Raw genomic sequence first — 22,311 nt, 5'->3', positions numbered from 1 at the left:
AATGCCATTTAGTTTGAGCCCATCCTTTATTTCATTGCTAGAACATTCTCTTGGCTACATTTAGAAACCACAAACTGATTATCAACCCTACCTCCCACTGTCTTTCCCACTGGATAAAAAATGTTTTGTTTTGTTCTTTTTATAATTTGACCATTGTGTGTTTAAAAACATCCAAAGAGAGTCTAGCTAATTTTCTGATATTTGAAACAGGAAAAGCCCTCAAACTTTACAGTTATGTCTAACAACAACTTGTCTCTTTTATTTTAAGAGCTTCATTTTTTTTTTAAGTCCCTCTATGTTTTTCTTCGATTTAAACCTCTCATGGTTTTATTTGCTGTTATTCTTGGTTTTATTTTCTTGTTCTTTTCCTTTGGAGGTTCTACTGTGAATGTTCTCTCATTTAGCATTGTGCTTAACTTACACTTTATTTCTTCTGCCTTATTTGACATCTTTTGCCACGTTTCCCCCATCTTTAGCCCTTTCTTTATTCTTTCTGGGTTCTGAATGGCAATCAAGGGAAACTAAATCACCACCATCTTGCTGACTGCAGCACTAAGCCTTGTCCACTGTGGGCTGAATTAGAACCCAATGGACCAATCTGAGAAGACTGAGGTAGAATAGGTGGTAGATGGCCATTCTAGACCTGATGCAACCAAACCAAACAACATCCTCTTCTAAAATTCATTTGAAACAAAATGGCTTTTTACAGTCCAGTAATAGGAATTCATTGACCTTGCAGACAGACAACAAGTTGAGAAATCTGAAGTACTGTGTTGTCATCTTGGTGATCTTTTGCAGCTACTTTTACATACATTTTTAAATGATCACAAATTCTTCCTTCTTTATTATCGTAACCTACAATTTCCAATTAATATTGTAGTATGTTTAACTTTCAGACTAACAAAAGTAATCAGCCTCTAACACTTCTATTGGTAGGATTTAAACTTGAGTCTTAATTGCCATAGATACTATTAGGTTACTGTCTGTTGTGGGAAATAATACTGCGAAATTTGATAATTGTTGAATTTTCAGCAATTTGTTGAATTGTAGAGAAGTTGTTTTACAAGAACCTGCTCTTTTGAATAATTGAGCACCAGTTTGATATGTTGATTGGTGATTACCCTAATGGCTAATTGGCTCACATAAACTTGTATACCTACATGGGCATACACTTGGACCCTAAAGCTAAAATTAGGATGGGAGGTGAGATTTGGGGATTAAATTATTACAAGTCCTTACCCATTATATTGCCATTTTTGTCCCAAATACTTCAGAACTCCCCTTTCCAGACCTCTAGACCTGTGACGGTCGCTTCAAGTCAAACAGAGGGAAAAATGGTATGAGTGATATAAATTATCATTTCTTATGATAAGATAAATGCTTGGCCTGTTATATCATGCTGCCATTCTCCTGGGCTACACTGGACACTCCCCAGCTTGATGTACACCCACTTGTGATTGTATATTCTACACAGGCATCGATATGTGCTCCTGCTTCTGATGCTCAGACTCTTAGGTCTTCATTTAGGTCCAACTTTTTAGATTATTTCCTCAATTTGGAGTAGTGAGATGACTCTCTGATTATGTGCCATTGTGCCATATGCTCAAATTACAATAATCAGGTCTCATTGAGAAACTAGTTTGTTTCACCTTAGAAAAGAGAAATTATGTTAGCATTGTAGTCATGTGGTAAGTAGCATTATCTGGAGGAACTTCTTCAACTGACAGCATTTTTTGCTGTCTAGTGATTATCACACAACTTTTCCAAAAGTTTTGAAGTGCCATGGGAATGTATAATACCTATAAATATTCTAATGATTATAGTAATGATCATGCCAGTGAAGTCTGCTTTAGTGGTTATGTGCAATGCATACCTGGATTTGTAACATTCAGTAACTCCTTTGGCCATTATAGTATTAACCAAATGCTATTAATTGCACTTAGAATCAGAACTGGGATCATGCATGGGCTCCTGAGTTCCAATTTTTGGCTTAAGGCTTTAGCATCAAACTGCGTGATGAAATGCATGTAAAAGTGTTGTTTCACTGTGCTTGGAATAACCATAAATGCCAGGAATCAAAGACATGTATCCCAAATCAAAGCAGTTGGGTCAAAGCATGTTTCTTTAGCATTTGAGATGTCTTAAATTAGACAAATATGTTAATTTATATCTGATCTTATTTGTGGGACGTGGGGTTTGGAACTATATCATTAAATGGAAATTATTCATGCAAAATTTGAAATGAAATGTTTTCCCGTTCCCTGATATAAATGCATAGTAAACCTAAACATAGTGTCTGGCTTTGGAAGGATGGCTTTAGCATCATTTCCTTTAAGCCACCCATGACTTCAGCTACAAAGTACAGAAGAATATAGATCAATATTGTTACACAGGCATCGTTTGAATTTTAGCCACATAGATAAGGGCAATATGAAATGGAAACTTAGATAACCAGAATTGGGAACTGAAATTCGTATGCTTATCCCATGGCCATTGGCTATCCATAATGATCCAATTATAAAAGCAACTTACAAGTTATTATTGAAAATTTTCATGATGCCATCCTTTATCCCTCCAAATTCTTGTTGCTGCTTTTTGGTAATTTCCCCAACCACTTAATGGTAATTTTTACTATTGCCTATTTATGGAGGAACCATCTGGTCCAAAGTGGAATTATATATGCAAACTTTGGAACACTATTGTTTTCTCTGTTCTCTTAAATCTGTATCCAATCCTGTCCCTGGTCTAGTCACTACCCCCCTATTTCCATAACTGCCCCACTTTAAAAGGGACCCCCATTCAGACCCATTGGTTTCATCTTTTCCCACCTTCTAAGTTGTCCCACATTCTGTTTTAACTTTCTTTTCTTTCTTTATTTACGTCCATTACAGCCAGATCTCTATGGCTCACAGATGTGCCCAGGGAAGCTCCCAGAGGTGCGTCACAGGCCCAAAAGAAGCTTGCATCAAAGTGCTTCTTTGAGATGTCATAGCACTGCAGTAGCAGGTTCATGTGTGTGCAGTAGAGTCGTTGCTTGGCTTATCTCACTTTTTTGTTGTCATTCCCAAACTCTGGAGGCCCACGTCACACATTGTTTTGCTGAGACTTCATGGGACAAAGCCATCTAAATTATGTCTGGATGCATTTCCGCAATAGTGTATCCATTCCTCTCTCCAAGCTGTTCTTGGAGGTTGGAGAATTGCAAACTGCAAAATCTGTAGGTTGAAAGTGCAGGAAAGAATACTGAATGCTTGGTGTAAAGCAAACCTCTCTGGAATTTTGAATAATTTTCCTTGGTTATTTTTCTCAACATTCCCCCTCTCTGTTCTAAGTGCTTGATATTATTTACTGCAAATTCTCACAAGGTTTTGATATGGTTTTAGAGTCCCCAACTTCTATGTGGCCAATGTAGTAGGGAGGGAGGGAGAGGGGGAGGAAAGGAGGAAGGCATGCCCTGGAGAAAGCTGCAAGAAAAATACCCAGTGCAGCATAAATGTTATGGTTGAGTGTTTCAGCGGTCGTTGCTCCTCCACAATTCTAGCTTTGTTCCTCCCAATTTGACCTCATTATAAAGCCCTAGAACCCCCAAATTACATTTAGTAAACAAAAAGTTGAAACTGACCAAGGGTGAGGCTTTCCTTTTATTTGGATATTCTGTTTAAATGAAAAAAAAAAAAACGCTTATGATACTCCAGTCATGAAAGAAAACAAAACAAAACATTGATCTGCACTATACTATACTGTGCACAAATTTAGAGAAGTCTTGCTATGTCTGCCCTGAGTCGCCAGAAAAAAATAAGCTAAGCTGTAAACATCATTTCATGGATGAGCAGAGTCAATATGGAGGTGATTTTCATGCGCTTTTTGTTTTTATCACAATCATACTCTCACCCACCCTCTTTAAGTTGGATCCTAGTTTTACCTATGTGTTTTGATTAGAGAAGAGAATGATTGCATTATTACGTTACTAACGTTAAATCTAGAATGTAACTTCAGTTTCCCAAGTGTAATCCAACAGGTAGCATGGGCTTCTTGGTGCAGAACTTTGCTGGAACATGCACGTGCTTCTGATCAATGTTCTGAGCAGCCGTTCTTTCCCTTTGGTTGTCCACAGGGAATTCCTGAGCAATGGGCACGACTACTCCAAACCTCCAACATAACAAAGCTGGAACAGAAGAAGAACCCACAAGCTGTTCTTGATGTTCTCAAATTCTATGACTCCAAAGAAACGGTCAACAACCAGAAATATATGAGCTTTACATCAGGAGGTAAGGGAAGTTCTGTGATATTAAAGGGGAATGTGCCAGTTCTCAGAGCCTCCTGATGAGGCCAAACTATAGCATATTGAAGTCAGCTTCAGTAGTTTCGGCAAATGACTTCAGTGTAAGTAAACCTACTGATGGGGTGGGACTCTGACATCAATGCTAGAAGCTTTGTTTTTAGCTGGAAAATGTTCACAACCACAGTTCTATTTATTCATGAGTATGAAGCTAGTCCGTCATTTTGCATTAGGACTTGAATATGGTTATGAAGTAAGAATATAAGGATGAACAATGATCTCTGGATATATATTAATTCACCTGTGTCATAACAATGTAAGAGAACTTTTGTGCTTATCAGGTTATTTTCACCAGGTCCCCAAGTTGGGGGAAAAAAAAAACCATCAATGTCTTACTGCAATGGCATGGTTAATCCCAAGTTGCAACTCCTTTGCTGGTGTGTACCTATCTGCATTATTCCCAAATTGTGACTTCATTGGCTCTTATGTATGTAGTTCATTTAGTTGATCAATTTTATTTTTCAAGAAAAGTAATCTGGGCTCATTTAGCATATAGAGAACGGAGGAAATACTATATCTTTATGCCAGCAGAAATGAGACGTTTATGAAGATTTGTAAAGGGACTTGCTGAAAATATGGTTAGGACCAAATATGAGATATTTTAGAGAACAGAAACTTGCCATTTATCATAGATTTAATGCTAAAATTCCCTTCTAACCGATGACGAGCTGTTTCTTAGGTCGGATTTATGGAACAAAGGTGATTTTCTTTATTCTGACTTTTCAGATAAAAGTGCCCACGGATACATAGCAGCACATCAGTCGGTGAGTCAAAAATTAAAACCTGTTTCTCACAATCACTGTAACCCAAGATCTAACAATATAATTGATTATATTGGGCTTCATATATTCAATTTTCAGACATAAATTTAAAAAGCAGATTCAAAAGTATAACTTAGAAACATAAATATCAATTTCATATATTTAATATATATAGTTAATAATATATACTTATAAATACTTTTTATCTATTATGAAAGGTACCTTGCAGTTTTGTAAATGTATACACCACTGTTACTATCTCTACAATCAGTTTTCGAGTCTAAAAATATATAACATTTGTCCTGGGTGTGGTAGCATATGCCTTTAAGTCCATCATTCTGGAGGCAGAAGCAGGCAGATCTCTGTGATTTCAAGACCAGTCTGGTCTTCAAAGTGCGTTCCAGCACAGTCAGGACTGTTACACAGAGAAACCATGTCTGGAAAACAAAACAAATATATGTGTGTATGTGTGTATGTATGTATATATACATGTGCATATAATATATATAATATGATATGTATAATATATAATTTGTGATATAGTATCACAAGTTGCATAGAATTCACGGATTTAACAAAATTATTTTATAGGAAAATATTTGACTATATTGTGGTATTTGTGGAAATACTACACTATCATTGTACTTCCAGCTAAAACTTGAAAGGCACTATAATTTTTTATATTCAAAGTATCCACTATTTACCATAACCCATTTTTGGAAAAGACAGCCCAAACATATAGTCTTCTCAGCAATATTCCCATATTGGGCAGTCATGTGCAAACACATCATAATAGTGACTGGATGCTCCTGTTAAGAGGGACCTTGCCAGCCCCTTTCCTGTTTTAGAAGGAGAAATAAGGATGAGAGGTATTCTCTGGAGCTCTTTCAGCAGTCCCTTAGGAAAGTCACCAGCATCGTCTACATGAGATTCCTCCTTAATGAGAAAATTATTTTTGGTTTACTCAGATGGAAAAAGAAATAGTAAATGCTCCTGAAATGGCATGAAAACTTACAGCCAAGGCCACTTGGCACAGACATTAGAAAGTCAAGGTTTATAGGACATCCAGTACTCCTGTAGAGTGCTTCCCACCTTAATCAATTCTCAACCTAGCCCCTATTAGTCACCAATCTTGTGTTTGGGTTTGTTTTGTTTTTTGTTTTTCATTTATTTACTGTAATCCTGATTTCAGCCCCACTCCCTCCTCTCCTCCAGCCCCACCCTCACAAACCCGTGCCCCTGTTATGCCCTTGCCTTCTGCTCAGAGAAGGGGATCCCTCCCCCATGGGTACCAAAACTCCCTGACAATCAAGTTGCAGGAGGTGCACATTTAAGGGCACTCTCTCCCACTGAGGCCAGGAAAGGCAGCCTAGCTAGGAAATGTGGATTCAAGGGCAGGCAACAAAGTCAGAGACAGCCCCCACTCCAATTGTTAGGGGACCCACAGGAAGACCAAGCTGCAAATATATTACAAACATGTAGGGGGCCTAGGTCCAGTCCCTGCATACATTTTGGTTGGTGGTTCAGTCTCTGTGAGTCCTTATAGGCCCAGGTTAGTTGACTATGTAAGTCTTCTTGTAGTATCCTTAACCCCTCTGGCCCCCTCAATCCTTCCCCCAACCCTTCCACAAGATGCAATGAGCTTCTCTTGATGTTTGCCTGAGGGTCTCTGCATCTATTTCCATCAACTGCTGGATGAAGCCTCTCAGGAGACAGTTATGCCAAGCTCCTGTTTGAAAGCATGGCAGAATGTCATTAATAGTGTCAGGGGTTGGCTCTCTTCTATAGGGTGAGTCTCAAGTTGGGGCAATGATAGATTGTCCATCCCTCAATCTCTGTTCCATCTTTATCCCTGTGCATCACGTAAGCAGGGCAAATTTTGAGTTGAAGATCTTGTGGGTGGGTTGGTGTCACCCTACTTCCACTGGAAGTCTTGCCTGGCTACAGAAGGTGGCCACTTCAGTCGTCATATCTTCAGCTGCTAGTAGTCTCAGCTTGAGTCACCCCTACAGACTCCTGGGAGCACCCCATGTCCTAGGTGTCAATCATTTGCAACTTGTATTGATCCAATATTCTAAGATGGGAATGTATCACTGTTTGACTGTTCACTCACTCAAGGCTTTCCAGACTATGTGTAGTTCTTTTTTTTTTCATTTTTTATTAGATATCTTCTTTATATACATTTCAAATGCTATCCCGAAAGTTCCCTATACCCCCCCCCCGCCCTTCTTCCCTACCCACCCACTCCTGCTTCTTGGCCCTGGCATTCCCCTGTACTGGGGCATATAAAGTTTGCAATACCAAGGGGCCTCTCTTCCCAGTGATGGTCAACTAGGCCATCTTCTGCTACATATGCAGCTAGAGGGTTCTACAACCCTATAGGTGGAACAACAATATGAACTAACCAATACCCCCAGATCTTGTATCTCTATGTATAGTTCTTACATATTACATATAATGTTCCTATTAAAACCCAAGATGGATGAGATATCTCAGTGGTTAAGAGCACTAGCTGCTTTGCCTGAGGACCAGGGTTTGATTCCCAGTACCCACATGGCCACCCACAACCATCTATAACTCTAATGCCACAGAATCTGATACCTCTTTTGGCCTCTGCAGGCATGGTTTTGGCATTAAACTGACTGTGGTGATAAGAAATGAAGAAATGAGAAATATGTTCACAAAAAATGGGTCCAGTAAACTGTGTGCTGTGATAGAGATGCATCCATAGCCTTGAAACCCACCCTGTTTATTATATACAGTTGAATAAGGAGGCAAGTTTAAGATACACACAGCTGAACAAGGAGGCAGGCTAGCTAATCTTGGTAGGAGGTCTCTGTAGGAGATAAGTCTCAGGGTGCAGTTATCCATAGGGAGGATGCGGCCATTGATAACTTTCTGCACATGCTGTCAACCTCCATACTTGCACCAGGAGAAGGCCTTGCCATTCTTGTGGGTCTGAGGCATTGGGGTTCTTGTCATGGCCATGCTTATGTCAACAATACAATTTCACTTAGGGTATCATCCACTTACCACACACAGTACCTACCATACAGGCATGCATGCAGGCAAAACACTTGCACACACAAAACGTAAACAAATTCACATATAGTTGCCTTTGTGTGGGCCGATAATTTTGTATGTCTCATATTGATAGGATTGAAAATAATAATCATATCAATAGTAATTTATCTTTACTGAAATAGTAATTTCACTTTACTAAATAATTATAAATTTTACTTGCAATATTTGTATATTCATAGCAAGACTTACCATTTTTTATAGTTTAAAGATGAGTACATTGAAGTTCAGAGACATGAACTTATTTTATTAGGATTACAACACTATACTTATGTATATTATTTATTTTTCAAAACTGAGGCACATGAGAAGAAATGATTTTCCTCAAAAATCTAAGAGTTTTGTAGAGGACAACCCAGAAAATATGTCACCTAGTCCTTGGAGATTCTGTAGTAAGTAAAACAACAGTCATATACATCAGAGAGAAAATGGTCACGAGTGAGGGCTCTTGTTTTGTGAATTTTTATTTTGATGGTCTGATAGAAATTATTCCCTGCCTTACTTGATTCCATAGGGGTGGAAGTCATCTAAGCATTTATGCAGAGCTGTAAATAGCCAAGCTTGTTATTTTGATAGAGAGTAAATGCTGACTTGGTGTCACCTTAGACAGCCAGTGCAATACCAACAAATAATTAAGGGTAAAGGTTAAAGCTTTGGTATAGTGTGACAGCTTCTCAAAGATGCACAATAAAATTGTCATATAATTAAGCTATTCTCCTCCTGTGTGTATCTTTAGAGGAGAAAGCTAGGTATTTGGGAAACTCTCTGTCTGCCTTTGTTTGTAGCAGCTGATAGACAAAAGAGGGAAGCCACACAAATATCCATAAGCAGATGAAGGAAAAAATGTATTAAAAACAAGTGTATGATTGCTGTTCAGCATTATTTTGAAAGAAAAATTTGAACAGGATACAATGTGAATCCTGAGAATCTAAAAAAAAAAAAAAAAAACAAAAAACAAAAAAAAAACACTAATAAGAAGACAAAATGCATGATTCCAATCATAGGAATTACATAGAGGGGTTACATTTATATTGAAAGATGGTTGCCAGGATCTGGGGCCAAAGAGAATGTAGAACTGTTTAATGTGTACAAAGTTTTAATTTTGGAAGGTGAAAGGGTGCTGATGAGTATATAGTTATGTGACTGTTCTTAACACTACTTAAGTATACACCAGGAGTTGCTTGAGAGAGAGTAATTTTATGTTATATACTTTATGACAATTAAAAATTAAATGAAGAGGGGTAGGGATGTAGATCAGTAGTTGAATGTGTGCCTAGCATATATAGGTGCTTGGTTCAATCTCAAGCACACACAAACACGCAGACACACACACATGCACGCATGCACACATGCATGCACGCCAACAAAAAATCATAGAACAAAAAGAAAGAAAATAAGATGTGAAGATTTGAGCATAGTGTTTAATCTTATTCCTCTACTTATTGACTGTATTTGTGAAAGTAGTTTAGCTATTCTGGGCCTCTTTTTCCTCTGAGTTTCTCTTTACTCAAGATTAAACGGGAATGATAATAGTGTCTAACTCTTAGGACTTGTATGAATATTAAATATGATAATAAATATATCATACTACACTATCTACCATATGCTCTGCATTAAATATAAGTTGTTACTATTATTAATCTTATTTGCAGATGACAGCACTAGTAAACAATTCAGTCTCTCTACATAAGAGACCTGTACATGGCCATATTTGTGCCTTGCTCATACTCCCTCAAAGGGAACAAAATGTGGCTCTTATATTTGATCAGTCATTCCTTCTTTGACATAATAGCATCCTGGGCTGCAATTTAAACAACAGAAACAGAAAGGAAACAGGCAACTAGAAAAGAATGGCAACAACCTATAACCAACACCTACTTCACCTCAATTAATTTAATCTTATGTTTGTGCCACCATGAATACCCTGGCAAATATATAGATCTCTTAAAATATTTTATTAGTTCTTTAAGAATTTCATGCAATACATTTTGATCATACTCACCTGCAATCCCTCTATTTGACTCTTCCCAGATCTACTCCCAAAATCCGTACACCTTCAGTTTCATGCCCCCTCCTTTTTTGAAATTGAATAACCTTTTCATTGACTCTAATTTGTGTAGCCCATATACTTCAGGGTACTGGGCCATCTACTGAAGCATAGCAGTTCCTCCTAGGAGCCACACCCTTAAAGAAAACTGACTTTTCCTCTCCCTGAAGCCATCAATTCTCCCTAGCTCCTCAGTTAAAGGTGGGAGTTCATGAATCCCTTCCCATCCTTGCTAGAATATTTTGACTGGCTTGATCTAGTACAGGTCTGGAGAAGATAAACCACAGCTGCAGTGAGTTCACAAGTACCCTGGTACTGTCATATCCAGATGATACTGTTGTGATCTGGTCCTACATGACCTCTGGCTCTTACAAGCTTTCTACCATCTCTTCTATAAAGGTCCCCGAACCTTGGCAGAGGACATTGATACAGATGTCTCAGTTGCAACTGAGAACTCACTGATGCTTATTGTCAGTACTTTGACCAGTTATGAGTGAAAATAGTTTTATGTTTTAGGCATGTTAGTTATTCTAAATGACAACTCTCTAGGATGATATATACACTGCATTTTATTTTCTCTTGAGATGCAAACTTTTTGAGATTCTTTATATTTGTTTTTGTAAAATGGAAAAATAAGTCTGTATAAAAGTGACATTGTGTTAAATTAGAAAAAATATGATTTTTCTCTATGGAAATGAAAATAACACATATTCACTTATTTAGCTCGTGTTTGTCAAATGCCTCCTTATATAAGCCTTACAAGGTTTGGAGTTCACTCTTTTAGGGAAAGATGAATAAGACCAAAAAGATTTATATTACTGTGTGGATGGTATTATGTAATATAAAGTGTATCCACTTGCTATGTTAATTCACAGAAAAGACATTGCATTGATGTGGCAAGGGAAAAAGAACCAAGTTTTTTTTTTTCAAATGTTTAAGTTTAGTGCTTGGTACAAGATAGAAATATGATACATATTTGATGGATATTGAGTTAGAAAATATATCATATAAAAAGTGACATTTAGACAAGATCTTAAAGAACAAATGAGAAATGGGTGTATGAAAATTGTGACAAGTATTCTAAACAAAAAGAAAGGCAGGAGAAAAATCATGTTGGTGAAGAGAGCAAGGGAGCAAGATATGTGGGTTTGACTGATGATTATGCAAGGGAATGAATCACAGAGTTTAACCTCAAAAGTTAAATTGGGGCCAACTCTCTGAGGTTCTTACATGGAATTCTAAGCATTCTAGTTTTTTCTGTATGCAATGGGAAGTCCTTCAAGGTTTTTTGATTAGTGCAGTTAGATGATTAATGCTTAAGCTTTAATGAAGAGTAATTAAACAAAAAGTGTCCAAACTTAAGAACAGAAGGTAAGAGTAGATGAAGGTTGGCTAGTTAAAAAAATAATGTCTGCTTCCAGACTGGCAATAATGAGGGGCAAAGTGAGTTGTGGCAATGGAAAGAAAGACTAGTTTTGAATTCTAGACATCTTTATTATTTGGACATAGAAGGAAAGGATGAGGAACAAAAGGCAAACATCACATGCTCTTCTCATGAAAAATCTATATTTGAAAATGTATGGATGTAGACAGAATATTTGGGAAGAAAAAGAGGGATGGAGGAAGAAAAAGAGGAAGACAATTAAGTATTGATACGAATATGTACAGTTACATGACATGCATTGTGAAAATGTCAAAATGAAACCTATTATCTTATATAATTAATGTATGCTAATATAAACCTTAAGATTAATTGTATGCTTAATGATGTATGGGTAGTTAAAAAGACAAGGCAGGATGTTATTTTAGGAGAGAAGCAGATTTTATTTGAAAGCTGTTAGGTTTCCTATTGGACAATTTAACTTTGAAAGGCTGATAAGTCTAGTAGCAGTAATTGGTCTACAAAGCTGTGCGCTTAAGACAAAGTTTCTATTGGTTGAATGAACTGAATTGGACCCTTAAGTTCAATGCGACTCATTTCAGTGGCACTCAGTCACTTAATAGGAAGAGTATACTTCACAGTGTTCATTCTGTATGTACTTGGATGTCAAATGGGATCTGAGCTATTGAACAGGAACTGAATACTCTATAAAAGGTTTGGCATCTTTTAGTATCCTGGGTGGAAAATAAAATACAAGCACTGTTGTATTCTCTAGGTTTTAAACTGCTGACTATGTATTGAGTATAGAATCTGGTGATATATCCTATAGTCTAATGTTCTTTACAGCTCACTTTTGTTTATGTGAGTGTATGTGGCATATAGTTGTGAACATGTTCACATATACATGTACACAGTGTTCCAAGGCCTCTCACTCTGCATATTGTCCAGTTGTGGGTCTTTGTATTTGTTCCCATCTACCTAATGAGGTATCTTCTCTGATAATGCCTGAGCAAGATACTGATCAATACCTGTAGCAGAATTAGCAGAATGTGATTAGGAGTCATTCCATCACTACATTCCTTTAGCAGAACACTGGCATTTTGTTTTTGCTCAAGTCTGTGGACGATTTAGTCCCATGTTATTGCCATGCAAGCAGTATTATGAATGGGTTCCATTTCTGGAAGTAGATGTTAAATCCAATCAGAGATTTATTGATTACTCCTTTGAGCTTTGTGCTACTATTGCACCACCACATCTTGCAAGCAGGTCCCCATTATATAGGGAATGGTTTGTAGCTGGATCAGTGTTTACCTCTGTCCTTTGGTAGGATACAGAGTACTTTCTAGTAACACAAACACATGTCAGTAGGGATAAAGGTTCTGGGTAGACATCAGCATGACTTCTCTATGTTCAAAGGTGTTATCTTCAACCATAGGACCTTACCATCAATTTGTGGAGAGCAACCAACAGCCTTATCAATAGCCTGCGTTGTTTGGGGGTTTCCATGGGACTCCCTGGGAGAACAACTTGGCTATATGTAATTCATTTCTGGAACTGGAAGTTTCGTTAGGTAACAAAAGCTGTCCAACTGGAGCTCATCTTTCCCATTATTTAGTAATTCCATTTAGATACCCTTTCTATATGGATATATTTTAGAAAGCTTCTACTGTAATAGGTTTCCATACAACTCCTCAAATGACTCGTAGTTTGATATGCCCCTCCAAATACTGTCTCCTTTACTCCCTCACCCTCCATATCCCTGTTTGATCCTGTTAACACACACACACACACACACAGTGTCCATCCATATCTATGTATTCTATTTCCCCTTCCTAGGGCAATCCCTCCCCCCAAGTCCCTTATCTTCTCTCTACCTAACCTCTGGTTTTACAGATTGTACCTTGCTTATCAATGACCTAACAACTACATATACATCCACATATAAGCAAAATCATACCATAGTTGTTTTTCTGAGTCTGAGCTACCTCACTCAGGATGATTTTCTTTCTAGTACCATCCATTTACCCGTGAATTTCACATTTTTTATTTTTTAAACAGCTCAGTAATTTTCCACTGTGTATTAGCACACTAGTAAGCATGTGTATGTGGTGTGTGTGTGTGTGTGTGTGTGTGTGTGTGAGAGAGAGAGAGAGAGAGAGAGAGAGAGAGAGAGAGAGAGAGAGAGAGAGAGAGAGAGAGAGAGAGAATGCATGAAGACCATAATACAGTTTCAAATGTGTTCCTTAGGAGCATAGATTAGTTTTTGAGGTGTCTCTAATTGGAACCTAGAAGCTGCAGATTAGGCTAGGCTGGCTAGCTACTACTTGCAAGATGTTCTGGTGCAATAGTAGCACAGATCTCTGATTTGGTTTAACATCTACTCCCAGAAGTGGAACCCATTCATAATACTGCTTGAGTGGCAGTAACATGGGACTGAGTCGTCCAGAACTGCTAAAGGAATGTAGGCATAGAATGACTCCTAATCACATTCTGCTACATGTCCACAAGCTTCTTTCTCCCCATTGCTGGGATTACAAATGTATGTCATCATGCCCATCATTTGATGTGGTTACTGGGGCTCAAAACTAGGTCCCTGGGCTTCTATGGCAAGCACTTTACTGACTGAATGGTCTCTTCAACTCCAAGATCTGGTGTGTTATTGATAAGCAGGGATGAAATAGAATAAAATTTTCTGTAGCATAATATCAAAACAGATAACAATAATCCAACTGCAATTTTTCTCTGTATCAAACAGTCCCTGAAAGGTTAGTGTTTCAGTGGAATTCTAATAAGCTGCAAAGAAAATAATATTATGAAATTTGCAGGACAATGGAAATAGAAAATGTTCTGTTAAGTGAGGTAACCCAGGTGCAGAAAGACAAAACTGCATGTTCTTTCTCATATATGGATCTTGGCTTCTAATTATTAAATGTGTGTATTTAGAAGTTAATTGTGAGCTTAGCCCAAGAAACTTGAAAGGGGCACATGGGATAGAAAAGAGGCACTGAGGAAGTAAGCTGAAGAGAGAAATGCAACACATATGATATGAAAATGAAAGGAAGCAGTGCTGAAGTTGGGGGGGCAGTGAAAACAGGGGAGCCAACTGAAGTGAAGTATGCATGAAATGCCAGAGGGAGCCCCATTACTTTGTAAGCTAGTTTTTATACAATCAAAATTTAATTTGAAAGGGATAAATATGTATGCATAAATAAAATCAGCATCAAATAAACATATATTTCAGTCTTTTAAGTCACTAGGCATACATCTAACATGGCAGTCACATGTTCTTTCAAATACTTTTGCAATAATTCTGCAGTATATTTCTCAATAGATCATTTGTAATGGCTCATATTCAATATATAATTATACTATATTACTATACTGTAGATATTAACAATATTAAAACATTTCCATATTGACGTTCCAAAACAGATGTAAGTTGTTCACTGTAATATTTTTGTTAATAGGATGCCTCAAGTGTTCTGATCTCAAGAAATGAAAATTCACTTTAGGAACACGTTGGGGAGCAAAACCAGTGCCATAAAACAGGGGAAAAACAATTATGCAAAGAGAAAGCAAAATTAAAAATACCCACAGTAACACTATTCAGCAGAAATACAATATAAATATGTATAATTGAAATATTTTAGTAACTACATTTTAAAATTAAAAAAATAAATGCTAAAATTAATTTAATGATATATTTTATACAAGCCAGATGAAATTAGGCTAGGTAGGAGAAGAAGAAAAAGGCACAGAGCCCCATCCCTAGCAGAGAAGCTATTTGCAACTGATAGCTGCTTGGAGAGGGAACATTCCTTTTCTTCAATAAGTGATACTGGTTGTATCAACCACACTCCAAGGCTGGTTCCATATACAGTAGTGGCAACACAAATTGGAATCCATGGCAGAGTTTCTGTGTGTGTGTGTGTGTGTGTGTGTGTGTGTGTGTGTGTGTGTATGTGTGTGTAAAATAAAGAACATGAAGTTGGATGGGTAGGGAGTGAGAAAAGGAGCTGGGAGGAATTGGGGGAGGGAAAGGAATATGATCAAAATATATAATTTGTCTCTGCTCCCTCCCCAGTACCTGTATTACTTGTAGACAGGATAAATTTTGGGTTGAAAGTCTTGTGGGTGGGATGGTGTCTCTATTGCTCCACTGGGCCTCTTGTTGGCTACAGGATGTGGTTTCTTCAGGTTCCATATCCCCTGTGCTGTGAGTCACAGCTAAGGTCAACCCTATTGATTCTTGGGTGCCTCCCTTATCCCAGGTCTCTGTCTCTTCCTGGAGATGCCTCCCACATCCTCACCCATGCCAATTGCAGACATGTCTCCTGTTCTTTCTCAGGTAGATCCTGAACCCCCCATTCCCCTCCCCATCACCTCTCCCACCAAGATTCCTCCCTCCATCTGCTTTTGATGACTATTTTATTCCTTCTTTTTAAGTGAGATATTTAAGCTTCCTTGCTTGGCCCTTTCTTTTTGTTTAGCTTCTTGGGGTCTGTGGAGTGTAGCATGGTACCTGTATTTTATGACTAATGTCTACTTATCAATGAATACATACCATGCATGTCCTTTTGGGACTGGGTTATCTCACTCAGGAGGATATTCTCAAGTTCCATTCATTTGCCTGAAAAAAAGTCATGATGCCTTGGTTTTTAATGGCTGAACAGTATTCCCTTTTGCAGATGTACCACATGTTCTTTATCCTTTCTTCAGTTGAGGGACATCTGGGTTGATTCCAGTTTCTGGCTATTACAAATAAAGATGCTATGAACATAATTGAGCAAAATGTCTTTGTGGGATGGTAGAACATCTTTTGGGTATATGCCCAAGAGTTGCTGGGTATTGAGGTAAAACTATTCCCAGCTTTCTGAGAAACTGCCAAATTGATCTCCAAAGTGGTTGCATAAGTTTCCACTCCTACTAGCAATTAAGAAGTGTCATTCCCATTGCTCCACACCCTCACCACCATGTGCTATCTCTTGAGTTTTTGATCTTAGCCATTCTAATGGGAATAAGATGGAACCTCAGAGCTGTTTTGACTTGCATTTCCCTAATAACTAAAGACTTTGAACATTTATTTAAGTACTTCTTGACCATTAGAGATTCTGCTTAACTGTACTGCATATTTTAATTAGGATATTTAAGTTGTTGGTGTCTAACTTTTTGAGTTCTTTGTAAATTCTGGATTTTAGCCCTCTGTCAGATATAGAGTTTGTGTAGACCCTTTCCAAATCTTTAGGATGCTGATTGTCTTATTGACAGTGTCCTTTGTCTTATAGAAACTTTGCAGTTTCATGAGGTCCCATTTATTAATTGTTGATCTTAGAGCCTGAGCCATTTATGTCCTTGTTCAGGAAGTTGTTTCCTGTACCAATGTTTTGGAGCTATTTCCTACTTTCTCTTCTACGATATTTAGTGTATCCTAATCTATGTTGAGGTCCGTGATCCACTTGGACTTGAGTTTTATGCAAGGTGATAAATATGGATCTATTTTCACTCTTTTATCTGTAGACATCTTGTTAGTCCAGCACCATTTGTTGAAGATGCTTTCATTTTTCCATTTTATGGTTTTGACTTCTTTATCAAAAATCAAATGTCCATAGGTATGTGGGTTTGTTTCTGGGTGTTGATTTGATTTCATTGATCAACATGTCTGTTTCTGTATCAATACCATGAAGGTTTTGTTTTGGTTTTTTTCTGTTCTGTTCTGTTCTGTTCTGTTCTGTTCTGTTCTGTTCTGTTCTGTTCTGTTCTGTTCTGTTCTGTTCTGTTTGTTTGTTTGTTTGTTTGTTTGTTTTAATCACAATTGCTCTATAGTATAGCTTGAGGTCAGGAATGCTGATTCCTCCTGAAGTTCTTTTAATGTTCAGAGTTGTTTGGCTGTCCTGGGTTTTGTTGTTTTTCCACATGAAGATGAGAATTGTTCTTTCACAGTCTATAAAAAAAATTGTGTTAGAATTTTGATGGGTATGTAGCAGATGTGCAGCTTGGTCCTCATGTGGATCTCAAACAACTGGAATGGGGGCTATCCCAAAAGCTGTTGCCTGTGTATGGGATATGTTCTACTAGCTGGGCTGCCTTGTCTGGCCTTAGTTGGGAGAGGAAATACCTAACCCTGGAGAAACTTGATATTCCAGGGTGGGGGGATACTTAGGAGGCCCCCACCCACTTAGAGGAGGAGAGGGAATGGGGGAAGGATTGTGGGAGGGTTATTGAGAGGGAGTCAGTGAGCAGAATGTAAAGTGAATAAGTAAAAAAGAATTAAAATATGTCATATGAAAAGTTTAAAGAACAGATATGATGGTTTTTAAAAGAAAAGAGAAAATGAATGAAACAAGGGTAGTCTCAGCTAGTATATAGTTATTGCTAGACAATATGTTCTGATTGATTAGAGATGACAGAAATTTCCTCTGACCTTCCTACTTAATGTGCAAAACCAAGCTCAAAACACATTCTTGACAAGAGGTGTGCTTTCTACAAAATGACACTCTATCTACAGTGGGCAGTATTTCCAGTGTGGTTAACAAAGGGGAGAATTCCAACCATGCTCCTCATTACTCTGTAGAAGCAAATCGATAACCTAAAATTTAGCAAGAATGTATGCTGGCCATGTAAAAAGTAGAACTTACTAGAAACAGAAAATGTAACTGTCTGTGAGATCAAGGGGAGTAAGGGGATGGGGAATAGTCACATGGGGGGGGGAGGAAGGAAGAGAAATATGCTCAAAATAAGAAATATACTTATATCAGAGTCCCTATGAGAGCCAAGGTAATGTGTAATGAGTATTTGTCAATTAAATTGTCTATTACAAAAACCCTCAATATTAAAAATATTACCAGGGCTTAGCTCACTAGGTAATGTGTTCTCTGTGCAATCATGGGGACTTGAATTCTGTTCCCTAATACCCATGTAAATTTCAGGAACAGTGTGCACATGTCTTTTATTTATTTTTTTTTAATATTTTTATTACATATTTTCCTCAATTATGTTTCCAATGCTATCCCAAAAGTCCCCCATAGCGCCCCCCCCCCCACTTCCCTATCCACCCATTCCCATTCTTTTGGCCCTGGCATTCCCCTATATTGGGGCATATAAAGTTTGCAAGTCCAATGGGCCTCTCTTTCCATTGATGGCTGACTAGGCCATCTTTCGATACATATGCAGCTAGAGACAAGAGCTCCGGGGTTCTAGTTAGTACATCATGTTGTTCCAACAATAGGGTTGCAGATCCCTTTAGCTCCTTGGGTACTTACTCTAGCTTCTCCATTGGGAGCCCTGTGATACATCCAATAGCTGACTGTGAACATCCACTCCTGTGTTTGCTAGGCCCCAGCATCGTCTCACAAGAGACAGCTATATTTGGGTCCTTTCAGCAAAATCTTGCTAGTGTATGCAATGGTGTCAGCGTTTAGAAGTTGATTATGGGATGGATCCCTGGGTACGGCAGTCTCTAAATGGTCCATCCTTTCATCACCGCTACGAACTTTGTCTCTGTAACTCCTTCCCTGGGTGTTTTGTTCCCAATTCTGAGAAGGTGCACAGTGTCCACACTTTGGTCTTCATTCTTCTTGAGTTTCATGCGTTTAGCAAATTGTATCTTAAATCTTGGGTATCCTAAGTTTTGGGCTAATATCCACTTATCAGTGAATACATATTGTGTGAGTTCTTTTGTGATTGTGTTACTTCACTCAAGATGATGCCCTCCAGGTCCATCCATTTGGCTAGGAATTTCATAAATTCATTCTTTTTAATAGCTGAGTAGTACTCCATTGTGTAAATGTACCATAATTTCTGTATCCATTCCTCTGTTGAGGGACATCTGGGTTCTTTCCAGCTTCTGGCTATTATAAATAGGGCTGCTATGAACATAGTGGAACATGTGTCCTTTTTACCGGTTGGGACATCTTCTGGATATATGCCCAGGAGAGGTATTGCTGGATCCTCCGGTAGTACTATGTCCAATTTTCTGAGGAACCGCCAGACTGATTTCCAGAGTGGTTGTACAAGCTTGCAATCCCACCAACAATGGAGGAGTGTTCCTCTTTCTCCACATCCTCGCCAGCAACTGCTGTCACCTGAATTTTTGATCTTAGCCATTCTGACTGGTGTGAGGTGGAATCTCAGGGTTGTTTGGATTTGCATTTCCCTGATGATGATCATGTCTTTTATTATTACAGTAGTGCTGAGAGGTAGAGGCACTTAGCTACTGGGGTCTGTCTAGCTGGCAAGCTTTCTCTGGGTTGAGTTAAAAGATTTTGTCTCAAAGAATAAGAAAGAGAGAGAGAGAGTTGTGTGACACCATTCCTTAATCTGCCACCAAACCCAGACACTATTGCATACGTCAGCAAGATTCTGCTGAAAGGATCCTGATATAGCTTTCTTCTGTGAGGCTTTGCCAGTGTCTGGCAAATACAGAAGTGGATGCTCACAGTCAGCTATAGGATGGAACACAGGGCCCCCAATGGAGGAGCTAGAGAAGGTACCCAAGAGCTGAAGGAGTCTGCAACCCTATAGGTAGAACAACAATATGAACTAACCAGTACCCCCAGAGCTGTGTCTCTAGCTGCATATGTAGCAGAAGATGGCCTAGTTGGCCATCATTGGGAAGAGAGGACCCTTGGTCTAGCAAACTTTAGATGCCCCAGTACAGGGGAAAGCCAGGGCCAAGAAGTGGGAGTGGGTGGGTAAGGGAGCAGGGTAGGGGGGAGGGTATAGGGGACTTTTGGGATAGCATTTGAAATATAAATGAAGTAAATATCCAATAAAATATTTTAAAAAAGAAAATAAATATTTGCTTACCCCAAATAGCAAAGAAAGGAGAGAACAAAATAGAGATATACCAAAGTTTACCTTTTTGAACCAATTTTTTATTGAGATTACTTACAGGAACATGGGTGAAGGGTTTCTTACAGGGGTAGAAATGATTCAAAGAGAGCTGCATCACCAAAGCCCATCCTGACATTGGTGACAGCTCACAAAAGCTGGAAACCTGGACCACACTATATAGCCTGCAGGCAGCTCAACAGATTGTAGAACATCCTTTCCATGTGGCTCAGTTGATCTGAGCCTGTAGAGGCAGCTTGGCTGGTTTTCTTGCTTCTAGAAAGTTTGAGTGGTCTCTGCTGCTTCCAGTGTCTCTCAGCAGTCCTTATTGTTTATATACATGCGAGGAAGGAAGAGCCTAGTGTATCTGCTTAGTTTCAGGGATTTCCTAAAACCTTTATTTCCTGAGCTTAAGGAGTTTTCCCAGCAAGAAGGAATGCTTTACCTCCCATTAGAACTTCCTGTTCCTTAACAAAGCTTTGAAAGATAGAAGTGTATCTCAAAGGATATTGCTACACATCAGAGGGATATAGGAAGACACCTCCCTTGGATCTCTGGTGTACACACACACACACACACAGGCATACCCACCTGCACACACATGTGCATACATCCATACATCATACAACACCCATACATCATATTCATATATAAAAATTTTAAATGCTGTCATTTATCACATCAATGTAAAATCGTTAATGCTTTAGTAAAATAATTTACATTTTCATATCATGTTTACAGAATCTGAGATGTACTATATATACTATTACAACACAAATCAATTCAGACCAGCTGCAGTTTTTAATGTGTGTATTATTCAGTATTCATGTGTCTAATATCTGTCTGTACCAAACCTATACTATAGTTTATGTGAGCCTGTGTCAGAATTATCTACAAGACTTGCTATAATACACTTCCAAGTGCCTGAATTTCTGGTTGATAGATCTGGGTAGACCTGATAATTTGCATTTTAAACAAGTCTCTGGATGCTGCTGCTGCTGAGGAGCTAGTAACTGCACTTTGAGAACCATGACCTTAATTCATTCAAAATTCACAAATTTGCAACCATTTCCCCACTGTGTTAAAAATAAAACAACAAAAATGGACACTAGGTACTATAGTAATATATATTATTAGTTGTTATTACCATATATTGGAAATCACCAGTATCCTCTCTATTGTTTATATTGATCAATTGAGAACGTGTTCCTTAGATCTTAGTGTCTGTTACTGAGTGATTCTTTCTATGAGGATTAACAAGGAAGAAGCATTTCTTAGCTTCTTTGCTCTTAGTATTTGCAGAGCTATATATAGCCTCATGATCACGCTTATTATGCTAACAGAAAGTAGGGCTTTAAAACATGACAAACTATCATTTGGGAAATTATTAATCTACTCAATACATATTCAAAGTACTAATGTCATTTAATTTGATTTTTAATGTAGTCAGTGATTTAAAAAATAGAAAACAAAAATAATAACGTGGCCCATTTTATCATGAAATTAATTCATCTCTAAATGTGCTCTGGTCTTGGCTACTAAATGTAGATCATTGTGCTCATTTGTGAAAAGATATGTTTGTTGCTATCTCTACACATTTAATCATTTCATCTCTGTTTTCTTGTTTCTGAAGAAAAATAACAAAAAGTTAATACCTTGTCTTTAAACATTTGTTCTTCTAAGAATACCAAAACAGCTTCGGAACCTCCTTTGGCTCCTCCTGTATCTGAAGAAGAGGATGAAGAAGAGGAAGAGGAAGAAGATGACAATGAGCCCCCGCCTGTCATTGCACCAAGACCAGAGCATACAAAATCAGTAAGTCAAAAAGACAAATATGGTATGTCTTCTCTCATTTATGGTTTTCTGATTTTAT

The 22,311-nt window shown here is 38.1% G+C and overlaps 1 protein-coding gene across 12 annotated transcripts in view; it reads left to right on the top strand.

Moving 5' to 3' along the window:
- Pak3 (p21 (RAC1) activated kinase 3) overlaps positions 1-22,311 on the top strand; it is a 283,410-nt gene that overhangs the window by 205,527 nt on the left and 55,572 nt on the right. For 10 of the 12 annotated variants that reach the window (XM_085837993.1, XM_029473398.2, XM_029473393.2 and 7 more), the window contains 5 exons: positions 1,275-1,337; positions 2,892-2,936; positions 4,115-4,268; positions 5,066-5,103; positions 22,122-22,253. In XM_085837993.1, the coding sequence (XP_085694119.1) occupies positions 1,275-1,337; positions 2,892-2,936; positions 4,115-4,268; positions 5,066-5,103; positions 22,122-22,253 (432 nt within the window). The remainder of the gene's footprint in view (positions 1-1,274; positions 1,338-2,891; positions 2,937-4,114; positions 4,269-5,065; positions 5,104-22,121; positions 22,254-22,311) is intronic. The other 2 variants (XM_085837994.1, XM_085837995.1) reach the window with 2 other exon arrangements.

This window comes from Mus caroli, unplaced genomic scaffold (genome assembly GCF_978045245.1).
Source record: "Mus caroli unplaced genomic scaffold, Mus_caroli_1 scaffold_5, whole genome shotgun sequence".
Classification (NCBI taxonomy): Eukaryota; Metazoa; Chordata; class Mammalia; order Rodentia; family Muridae; genus Mus; species Mus caroli.
Note: the sequence above shows the minus strand (reverse complement) of the source record. Positions and strands in the feature narration are given on the sequence as shown.